The sequence below is a fragment of the Melanerpes formicivorus genome, unplaced genomic scaffold, assembly GCF_026170545.1.
Source record: "Melanerpes formicivorus ecotype bairdi unplaced genomic scaffold, bMelFor1.0.p_v2 SCAF_9, whole genome shotgun sequence".
Lineage (NCBI taxonomy): Eukaryota > Metazoa > Chordata > Aves > Piciformes > Picidae > Melanerpes > Melanerpes formicivorus.
In genome coordinates, this window is record NW_027142361.1 from 1,813,478 (window position 1) to 1,824,956 (window position 11,479).

Below are 11,479 nucleotides of genomic sequence, written 5' to 3' on the forward strand. Positions count from 1 at the left end.
AATATGAAAAGTAACAATGTGTATTTAACAGAAGAGTACCTAATTCTTGTAAAATACATGTAAGCTTACTACAGAAAACAAGGATTTAGCAACTTCTCTGGATATTATACAGCAAGTCATTAAAAACTACACAGAAGATAGTGTGCTTTGTTTCTAATCCATGCTGACAAGAAGCTACGATAGCCTTAGCCATCATATCTTCATGTGTAGTAAGTGTCCATAAGTCCTGTTCTTCCTTTAAATAAAGCAGCAGCACAACTCTTTCATGCTTGCATGTGTGGAGAATAGCAATATTTTATACTGATAAAGCTAGCTATAACAATTTTTTTTCTACCACAGCATTACCAACACCACATAGCTTTTTTTATGGCTGAATGTTTTGGAATATTAATGAAAACAATCAGATATTCTAAACTAATTTCATTGGTGGATTGGTAGAATGCAGTTTTAGGTTTAGGTGCAGCTGGGATTTTCCTCTCAGTTCGCTCCTTTCCTTCTCCCTTTCCAGCTCATCTGCTTTTGGGCTCCCTGCCAGACTGACCTTGGACAGATAAGCATGTGGCCTACTAACACTCTGCTTTAATTAATAACTGCTCTTTTTCTCTCTTTCTAACCCTCTTTGAGGAAAAAGGGGAGAGAAGGGGGTACAGGGGGGGAACCCTCCTCCAGAGGAGGGAATTTCGTTCCTGTATTATTTTATTTTACTTTGCTGTATATTTCTGTATATATGTTGTAAATACTGTAAATTGTGTACATAGCCTGCATTTTTGCAAAATTGCTTGTAAGATATAGCATTTTTCCTTTGCTTCTCTGGCTGGCTAGCTGTGGTTTTTCTTCCTCTTTGTGGGGGAGAAGAGGCTGGGCATTCTCTCTCAAACCCACCACACTCAGCACCATGGTTTTCTCAAAATAAAAAGTGATAGCAAAACATTTAGAAAATACTAGAATTTTCTAAGCCAGGTGAGGCATTTTTCTATAGAATCTGCCAAATTCTGTAATTAGCAAAGCCTTGATATTGCATAAAAGCTTTTCCAAAAGTTTGAAGCAATTACCTGAAAATTCAAAAGAAATATATAAATGAGATTTAATCTTTTATCCATGTGTCACTGACACTTTACTTTTCTCCACAATTATTTTTGTAATTATAAACTGACAGTTTAGTTGACAGACTTGTTAAAACTTCAAATTCACCAGAACCTGCATTTTCAAGTCAAGTAGATTTAGTCTATTGGGTCATCTACAAGAGTTAATTTTTTTAAATTGTGTTCCTCAGTACCTGGACAGAGCCACTTTTGGACTCCTGGGTGTAATAACATTATAGTATTTGTCCAGTAAAAACATTTGCATTAAAATTTACCATGAAGTAGGATTTAGAGTCTCACTGTAAAGTTCAACCAAGCTGTAATAATACTTTAGAAAATCAAGATTAAACATTAGTCCTCTTGAGCAGTGTAGTGATTATGACCATTGCCTTCCATGACTTCTTGTGCTCTTACAAATACAAAGAAAGTGAAAACTAAACCATTCACACCTACTTGAAACTTGTGAATAAGGGAGGGCATGCAATCATATTAGAAAAAATAAAACAAAATATGAAGGGCAGATGTAAATGACCCAAAAATTAAGCAATAAAAAGATGCTAGCCATTTGTACGTGTTCATGTACATGTTCAAGTAAAATTTAGTATCTTACCAGTAGGAGAAAGATTTTCTCATTTTTCCTTCATCTCCTTTATTCTCCTTTCCATTTCAGTGCACAGATCTTTTACTCTATTAACAGGGCAGTATACAAGCGAACCATCATGTTCAAATAGTAGAACTGGCACATCAGTTTCTACACAAAAAAATGCATTTGTATATTAATATTTGCATGCTATAACAGCTTCAGATGAAGCTACATTTATCTAAAACACTTGAAAAAAATAGGTTCCTTGTACCTAAAACCACTACAGATGCCTTAGTACCACAAAATTGCAAAGAATTCTGTAAAAAATAAAAGCCAACTTTATTTCTCATGGCGAGATGCATAAATGTAAAAAGCCACCACAAAATACCAGAACAGAACCAAAAACCTATCAAGTGCTTTAAAGAAATTAAGTGGTATTGGAATCTTTGACCACAGTAGTTCTTACCAGCACTAATTGCTCTCTTTTGTTCAGCTAATTCCTTAGCCATCTGGTCCAAGTCTTCTCTGCATCCTTCTACTATTTTCTGGAGTCTTTTCAACAAAGTCTTTTGGTTGCATACATCTGTGCTAGAAGACACACTAAACTATTAATTATGACATAAAAGTGCCAGAAGTAACTACACTTCCTATTTGCCTACCACTTCATCATAGTATTTATTATCAGTGTTTATGTTACTTATTAACACCTCATTAAGAGGCACAGAATGTAGAAATTGAAGTTTTTCAAAGGAAACAATGTTATAGGTTAGATTTTAGTAAAAAGAGGACTAAGCAACCAATTTATCTTCTGGGTTTGGTGTTTTTCTTTTAATGCTTGTGACAAAGGGTTTAAAGGACTTTTTTTTTTTTTTTAATACCAAGATTTTAGAGTTTGTCACAATTCAGTGAAACAAATTCATATTGCAGGTTTTTTTTAAAGTAATAATTATGTCATTTTACTTCAAATATTTATTCACCAATATAAACCCCCTACTTTTATTGTCCTTTTGTCAGATAAGACATTACGTCATTACAGCCATAGCTTACCCTTGAAAACTTACTCTGGGTGGATAAAGTTTACAGAATGTTATGAAAATGTCTGAGTAAACTTTAAAGTTTACTACTCCAAGCCCATTTAAAGAAAACTCACTTTTTTCATCAGTAGTGGGAATTCTTCATTAACAGCTACTGCAGGAAATAAGGATTCATCAACATGTAGTCCAGTTTGTCGACACCTGTAGAATAAATTAAAGCAAGGGCTTAATTTTACACCCCCAACACCCCCTTTTTTTTTTAAGAATGAGAACATTCATTGCAAAAAAGTTGTTTGAGCCCTGTAACAATGCAACACCAACCCTTCCTAAATATGCATCTTTAGCAGAACTAACAAGAAATTAAATAAAAATCCATATTTTACACAGCAAATACAAGACTGGGTTTTTTTTGTCCTACAGAATATCATGGTGAGGTAGAGGGCTGGAAAGGGAAGTGAGGAAGGAAGCTTCATCTGATCCTGACTTTTACATCTTGCCCATCAGTCTGTTTTCTGTTTTCTCTTGGAATATGCATAGCTAAAAACACCCATCTTGGAGGAGTAATTTATATTGATGCAAACTTTTCTAATTACAAAACCAAAACCGCAGCTGATGCCTTACTTGAGAACAGTAGGGCTAATGCTATCTTGCACTACAATATAATGACCTCAAACGGTCACAGTACTGCATTTGTGAACACCAAGGATGATGCCAAGACAAGAATTATGTATTAATAAGCAAAAGTTATTTGAATCAAAACAGGGAGATAAAATTTTATTTTCAAATAATAAAACTGGCTATGGGAAAGAGCATAGAACCTTACAGACCTCCCCTAGAAGTCATTCAAAACTGTGATTCTAGTGACACCTAGTGATCTAACTGCTGTAAAATTTTTATCTGTAGAGCCAAATCACTACATGTATTTGTCAAACCAAGTTCAGAGTTCTCTAGAGCATCAGAGTTTATATTCTATATGCTGGACTGCAGTGGCTATTATTAATGACACAAACTTCAACTCATATGAGCTCTGCATTATTTGCTTACACAGTTATCAGGTTCAAAAAAAAGCTACCATCCACAGAGGACTACTATTTTACTAGCACAGACTACATAATCTTTTCTGTTACACCATCTCAGGGTTCAGACTGTCTTCTGCCTACCAGATTTCTGAGATAATGATACATTAGGCATATCATTTAAATTCAGGTACTCTGGCTGCCTTATTACAAGAAGTTTCAGCACAAATGGGATGCTAGCACAGAGTAATTTTAATTTTGTATTACCTGTGCCTCATTTGGCTAACCCTATCACCAGTGAGATTATTCAGTACTACCTCTCATGAAAGCTTCTACCACTCCTGACCCAGGATTTGAGCAGGGATATGATATTCCTATGAATTTTCTCTGGAGTATACACATCAATTTAAGTGGTATACCTTTTGGCTAAGGGGCAGGAAAAAAATATGATAATGAAATAAAATCATAATTTGCAGTGTGGGTGTGTCTGTGTAAACCCCATCTTCCAAAAAAACCCCAGCACTATTTCTGTTTCAGATTATTTCCCACATCGAAAACCCTCATCTAAGCTATATAACAAGACCTTCCTTCATACACAGCATGCTACTAGTAACACTTAAAAAAAAATACCAAGGGGATACCTCTGTTTCCTACTGAACAGCTTAAGTTTTCCCTCCAGATCCTTTCTTATGGCTTTTCCTTTGTTGCTGCTTTCCAGCAAGTTAGTTTCTAGAGGCTTTTACACCTGGATCTCAAAGCTCTGTACTGTCTCTTACAGTTCAGCCTGCAGAGACTTTGCAAACTCAGAGAAAAAGCTATGGACTAGCAAATCCTCATGGACTAACCACACAAGTGAAATTTGATTTTATTTTTTTAAATTTTACTTTTTTCCATATGGTAGTTGAGAATCTTCAAGCAGTGCTGTCCTGAACCAGATGAGTATCTTCAACTAAATATGGATTTTTTTTTCCACTTGATATGATTTTCTCTTTCTATAGGAGTTAAGAAGAGAACCAATACATTGTCCCTGATTAAATATGTTTCTTCCTACAAAAATGGAGGAATTCTATTTGAGATAAATATTCAGTCTTCACTGCCTATGCATGCCACCTCAGAGCAAAGGAGTGGAATACTGAATGATTTACAAATATATTACAGGACTACTTCAACACATCTATTTTTCAAGAGCTAAGATTTTACCTTTTTATTCAGGTAACATGCTTTATAATAGAAATAACATCAAGGAAAGTGATAACTTACTGAGATTTATCACTATTTCAAGTACATTAAAACACAGGTACTGTACTTCAGTTTTAAATAAAACAATACTAGGATCCCTTCTATCTGGAATGGGTCACATTCATTATATTCAAGAGTACTCACTTTTCCACCCAGAGTGCAGAAACTATTTTTACACCCATCTTCTGTGCTTTTCTCCATTTAGCCAAATGTCCATCTTTGAAGACTACATGGGTCACATGCTTGTTCAAACCTTTTGAAACCTGCAGAAGTACATAGAGAACTCATCTGTAAGTAACAATCAGAAGACACTGGTGTAGTCTGGCTTTAATGTTTAAAGTTTTTACACTAATGGTTTATATATTACTTTCAAGGACTCCTTTGATCTTTCCTAGCTTTGGAAGAAGCTTCAAGCAATCAGTGTCATTAGTCATGCCAACTCAATGGATACTCGAGGGCTAGAGTCGCCTTTTGTTTTCAAATTGTTTTTCTCCACTATTTTCATTTTACTACTCTAGCTGTACCGCTAATCTTACAGCTTTTTATTTATGTGGCCCAATGCAACTTCTTATCCAACAACCAGTACAGAAAGTACAAACAAATGCCAAATTACATCTTTTATCTAGCAAAGAACAGATAACCTTGTCCTTTATGTCTCATCAATGAGGGTCACTTTTAGCTTTGACAGAATGCTGAAGCTACTACAAATAAAATGTTTATATGTGAACACTTTAAAAGATGATAAACACACAACACTTAAATCAGTACAGCTAATATGTAGACATTTTTGTGTCATACAACCAATCAAATCTTCAGTTATCAGCCTCTATTGACAACTAAGTGGTAACTTTAGTACTACTCTGTCCTTCATAACCAGTTTCCTTTCATGGAGACTAAACATCCTGCCCATAACACTGTTTGATCAGTTTTTGACATTATGAGATTGTTGACATGAGATCAGTATAATTCATGTTTTACAGCTGCTGCTTCCCAGCACAGCCAAATGGAAATAGCTGTGTAGCTGTCTGTTGCCATCTCAATTGCATTATAATAGTTTGCTCCCAACACACTGGATCTGTATCTGGGTCCAAAAAAATTTTCCCCAAAAGTTTCCAATGGCAAGACAAAAGAAAAAACCAAAAGATCTAGGCATACAGGACCAATGACTCTTTCAGAGTAAGTTGTAATTCCATGTGTAACCACTCACCTGCTTATGCTCACAGCCCATGTCCTAAGACAGATGCTTAACAGAACTTTGCCTCCAAATTATGGAGGAGCACCATCTTAGACCTGCCTCTCACCTCTCTCTTCTCCTTCCTCACCCTGGATATCTTCTGCTGCTTACCTGATCTTAGCTGGTCAATCTAGTGAAAAAATAATTTAGAATTTTCCTTCCTGACATAGTGTGCCAAGTCAGTTATTACCGTGTGCTCATGCCAATAAAAGGCAACAAAGTCTGGAACAGTGGAAGGGTATTAGGATGTGCTAAATAGGCTCACCTGTATCATCTGCCTATACCTTTAACCATATCCAGCTACTTCTTGATCTTGAGGAAATCTGAATTTTCTGTGAGAAAAATCTATGATTATCAGAATTCCATGGATTCAACAGTACAGCACAAAAGAACAAGCAGTATTTCTTTACTTGAGTTATGTATTGAGACTGTTACTTGCTTTCATAATAGAAACAGCTATTCTACTGTTGTGTCATACTACCTCAGCTAAACATATACAGAACAGACAAGTTTTGGGGAAAGCAGCAAAACTTCCTAAATTACAATAATATAGAGCTACACATGCCCACACAGAGTTCATGCATGTGTCAGTGTGATACAGGCTGTAAAAATCTTGCACTTAACTGCTGATTACACACAAGAAAGGAAGATGCCAGTTTGAGTGGTCTCTGAATGAAATTTTACAGTTCATAATTAAACATGTGCTGCACTTATAAGCCAACTACACTTGATATGGAGAAAAGAAAGTCAGACATATCAAAGACTCTTAAATGCAGTTTTACTAGCACATTTTGGAGTTAAACTATATTTGTAGGAGTGAATGGAAGAATAAAACATCATGATACTTGGGTGTGGCCGGTTGACGTTGCCCCCTTAAGAAAGAGACATTGGTGGACGGAAGTTGGTAAACGGAAGGAATAGTCTAAACTAATTTCATTGGACGAGTGGGAGGAAGCACCTTCGGAACTGGGAGTGAACTGAGCATTTTCAGGACTTTTCTATCAGTCTTGCTTCCACCTTTCCACGGTGCGGCCGCTCTCTGTCTCTGTGCTGGGCTTTCTGCCAAGGCCTCGGCCTTGAAGATAGATAAAGGCCGGTATATTAACTCACTTCCAATTAACACGAACTGCTTCTAACATTTTTTTTTCCTCTCTTTTCTTTCTCTTTCTATCCCATTCTGGGGAAAGGGGGGGAAGAGAGGGGAGAGCGGAGGTGGGGAACCCCTCTCTGCCGAGGGGGTCACTCTCATTTCTGTGTTACTCTGTTGTATATCTTTGTATATATTGTAGATATTGTAAATTTGTAAATATTGCCCTGCATTCCCTACATTGCTTTGTAAATATAGCTCCACTGCTTTGCTAATTCAGCTTGCGAGTTTTTTTTCCTTTCCCTTCAATTTTTTTTCCCTTTTACCTTACAAGGGGGAAGGGAGGAGGCTTCTCGGCCTTACCCTTCCACCCACCACATTGGGTTAGAAAATATTGTAGTAACAAGAGAGCAGCTGCCTAGTAGTCAAAGAAAACAGAAGAGCATAAGGTACATAACTTGTAAGCCACAAGCTTTCAACACTTAGATTTGGCTTTAAATGTATTTATCATCTGTTACTAGAATTTTAGAGCACACTCGTCTATTCAAGTCTGTGATGATCATTCCTGTACTTTGAAAATGCATATGACAAGCAGAACAACCAAGGCAGCTTGTAATTAATTGCTTTCCTTCCTTTTTATTGCAAAATAGTTTCCTTACTTTTGCTCCCATATCAAGAAGTTGCTGTTCAAAAGGTTTTGAATAGTTTTCTCTTCTGTTAGATGAGCAAACGTCTACAAACGCAGAAACACCTAGATCAGGCAGAAAACAAGCAGGTATGAAGTATGCATGATGATAAAATTGGTTAAACAGCCTGTTCAACAAACTTTGCTTTAATATATGTCACAGTCAGTAGCAAATATAGCTTTTCATAAACTGAGTATCAGATGTTAATAGCAGATTACTTTTAATTACTTTCTGTCCCTTTAATTACAATGGAACAAACTTGGAAGTTTGACACTAGTTACACAACTTTTCTGCTTGGTCTATTTAAAACACAGTAGCAATTTAACAAACAATGTGTTATGTTTGTACAGAATGTGACGGAATTAGCAGAATGGAACTATTCCTTCCTTAAAACACCAGAAAACTGCAGAAATATTGCTTAATTTCACATTGACCTGAAATTCCACCTTATTTATACTGAATCACCCCAATTTAAGTATGTATCACAAGGACTAATACAACTTTATGTCTGTTATTCTATGTAACTTCAGGTATATTGCATTTAAGCAGCTTCCTTTATCAATCAGGTCAATAACCTCTTCAAGGAATCAAATCAGCCTTGGTTGATAAGGTCTTTAAAACAAATTAATCCAGTTGTATTATCATGGAGACATCAGCAACTGAAATTCATCACAATCTTGTAATTAATTTTACTTCAGAGAGGCACTAGAGTAACCTACATCTCCATTGGTCAAACTCCCATTTTAAATGGTGAATCCAGAAAACTGGAAAAAAATGGTTCACAAGAAAAAACAACTTTACACAGATTGCAGGCCAGATAACTCTCCAAACACATCAATAAAAACCACAGTATAATTTTTTTTTTTTTGCTTGGCTTAATTATCTTACAGTTTTATTTGAAGAGCTCTGAGTAGAGCTGGGTTCTTTCAATATGGAAATTAAACTAGATCTCAGAGAATGTGGTAATAGTGGGGCAGAATAGAATAGGACCACGTTGGAAAAAACCTTTGAGATCATTGAGTGCAACCTATCATCCAACACTATCTAATCAGCTAAACCACAGCACCAAACACCCCATCCAGTCTCTTCCTAAACACCTCCAGTGATGGTGACTCCACCACCTCCCTGGGCAGCACATTCCCATGGCCAGTCACTCTGTGAAGAACTTCGCCGGACAGCCTATCGAGACAGATTAACGAGATGCAAAAGAAACCAGACAGGATTACGCCGCGACTGACCAAGGCAGGGGCAGCCAGGCGGGCAGCGAAGCGCGATGGCTGCGCTGGTCGGTACCGTACCTGGATGCACCCCAAGGGACACTCGCTGCCTCCGGGGCCTTCACTGCTTAACGGGTTTCCAGCCCTGCCCGCCCCAGCGGCCGCACACCCGGGCCGGGCTTACTGCCAAGACTAGCCAGCGCGCCGCCGGGGCCAGTCCTGCCGCTAGGCCCCACCGCAGGCTTCGGGCGGATTCGCCGTTAGTAAAAGCAGCCCCAGAGCGAGACCCTCTCTGTCTCGCGCCCTCCAGAGGACTTCCCATGGCGCGGGGAGCCACGCCAGAAGGTTCAGCTAAAAACTGACCGGCCTGAAGGATTGGACCCCATCCCAGGCTCGGCGCTGGCCGCCACCAGGGAGAGGACCAGGCACGAGAAGGAGACGAGCGACAAACGCCACCCGGAAGCCCAACAGCAGACAGGCCCGATCGCACTCCACCGACTGGGAAACACCGGAAAAAGGGCCGCAAGGAGAGGGGTACCGGGGCAGCACTGTAAACGGGGCCCGACCCGGCCGTTCCTCGTTGCTGCGCCGAGATAAGTACGACCCGGCTGCCGGCCTTGCCCCCACACAATGGACGAACTGATACCTTGCAGAATGGGCTCCATTAGAAGGGCTGCGCAGCACCAAGACCTTCTGCCACCCGCCACTGTTTAAAACCGCCTCTACGCACGGGCGCCAGGCCTGCGCGCTGCGCATGCGTCCCGCCGCGCTTGCGCCTTGCTCCTGGCCGCCGACAACTGAGGTTTCGCGGACGCCTTGCCGCAGCGGGAGCTGCCTATTTTGGTGGTGGTTGGGTGATACTGGGCAGATGAGAGGCTACTTGGCGGGTGAAGCAGGGCGTTCGGGCGTCGCAGGTGACGTGGTTGTATAAGTCAGGGATGCAAAGCAGTCCTGGCGTTTGAAGTCCTGTTTGAAGTCCTGTTCAGAAATTTCATAGTTTCATTCAGGGTTGGAAGGGACCACAAGGATCATCTAGTTCCAACCCCCCTGCCATGGGCAGGGACACCCCACACTAGATCAGGCTGGACAGAGCCTCATCCAGCCTGCTCTTAAACACCCCCAGGGACGGGGCCTCGACCACCTCCCTGGACAACCCATTCCAGGGTTTCACCACTCTCATGGTGAAGAACCTCCTCCTCACATCCAGCCTGAATCTCCCCACCTCCAGCTTCATTCCATTCCCCCTAGTCCTATCACTACCTGATATCCTGAGAAGTCCTTCCCCTGCCTTCCTGTAGGCCCCCTTCAGATACTGGAAGGCGACAATTAGGTCACCTCGGAGCCTTCTCTTCTGCAGACTGTACAGCCCCAACTCCTTCAGTCTGTCCTCATAGGAGAGGTGCTCCAGCCCTCTGATCATCCTTGTGGCCCTTCTCTGGACACGTTCCAGCACCTCCACATCCCTCTTGTAATAGGGGCTCCAGAACTGGACACAGTACTCCAGGTGGGGTCTCACCAGGGCTGAGTAGAGGGGGAGGATCACCTCCCTCGACCTGCTAGCCACACTTCTCCTGATGCAGCCCAGGATCTGATTGGCTTTGCGGGCTGCAAGTGCACACTGAGAGCTCATGTTGAGCTTTTTGTCCACCAGCACCCCCAAGTCTCTCTCCTCAGGGCTATCCTCCAGCCAGTCACTGCCTAGCCTGTATTTGTGCCTGGGATTGCCTCGACCCAGATGCAGGACCCTGCACTTGCTCTTATTGAACTTCATGAGGTTGGCCTGTGCCCACCTCTCCAGCCTGTCAAGGTCCCTCTGGATGGCCTCCCTTCCCTCCAGCGTGTCTGCTGCACCACACAGCTTGGTGTCATCAGCAAACTTGCTGAGGGTGCACTCAATGCCACTGTCCATGTCCCCCACAAAGATGTTGAATAAGATAGGTCCCAGGACTGATCCCTGAGGGACTCCACTTGTCACTGGCCTCCACTGGGACATGGAGCCATTGACAGCCACTCTTTGGGTGCGGCCATCAAGCCAGTTCCTTATCCATCTAGTGGTCCACCAATCAAACCCATGTGTCACCAGTTTGGAGACCAGGATGTGGTGCGGGACAGTGTCGAAGGCTTTGCTCAGGTCCAGGTAAACGACATCAGTTGCTCGCCCCTCATCTATTAATTTTGTCACCTGCTCATAGAAGGCCACCAGGTTGGTCAGGCAGGATTTGCCCTTGGCAAAGCCATGCTGACTGTTCCCAATCACCTCTTCACTATTCTTTTGAGCGAGTAGTGACTCCAGGAGGATCT

At 40.9% G+C, this 11,479-nt stretch overlaps 1 protein-coding gene across 1 annotated transcript in view; it reads right to left on the bottom strand.

Annotated features, from left to right (window-relative positions):
- The window catches only part of MCPH1 (microcephalin 1), a 31,128-nt gene extending 21,235 nt beyond the window's left edge, over positions 1-9,893 (bottom strand). Inside the window, 7 exon segments of the mRNA XM_068143259.1 lie at positions 1,693-1,833; positions 2,132-2,183; positions 2,185-2,253; positions 2,816-2,900; positions 5,099-5,217; positions 7,935-8,026; positions 9,825-9,893. Coding sequence (XP_067999360.1) covers positions 1,693-1,833; positions 2,132-2,183; positions 2,185-2,253; positions 2,816-2,900; positions 5,099-5,217; positions 7,935-8,026; positions 9,825-9,843 — 577 coding nt within the window. The 5' untranslated portion in view covers positions 9,844-9,893.
- Between the last annotated feature and the right edge of the window lie 1,586 nt (positions 9,894-11,479).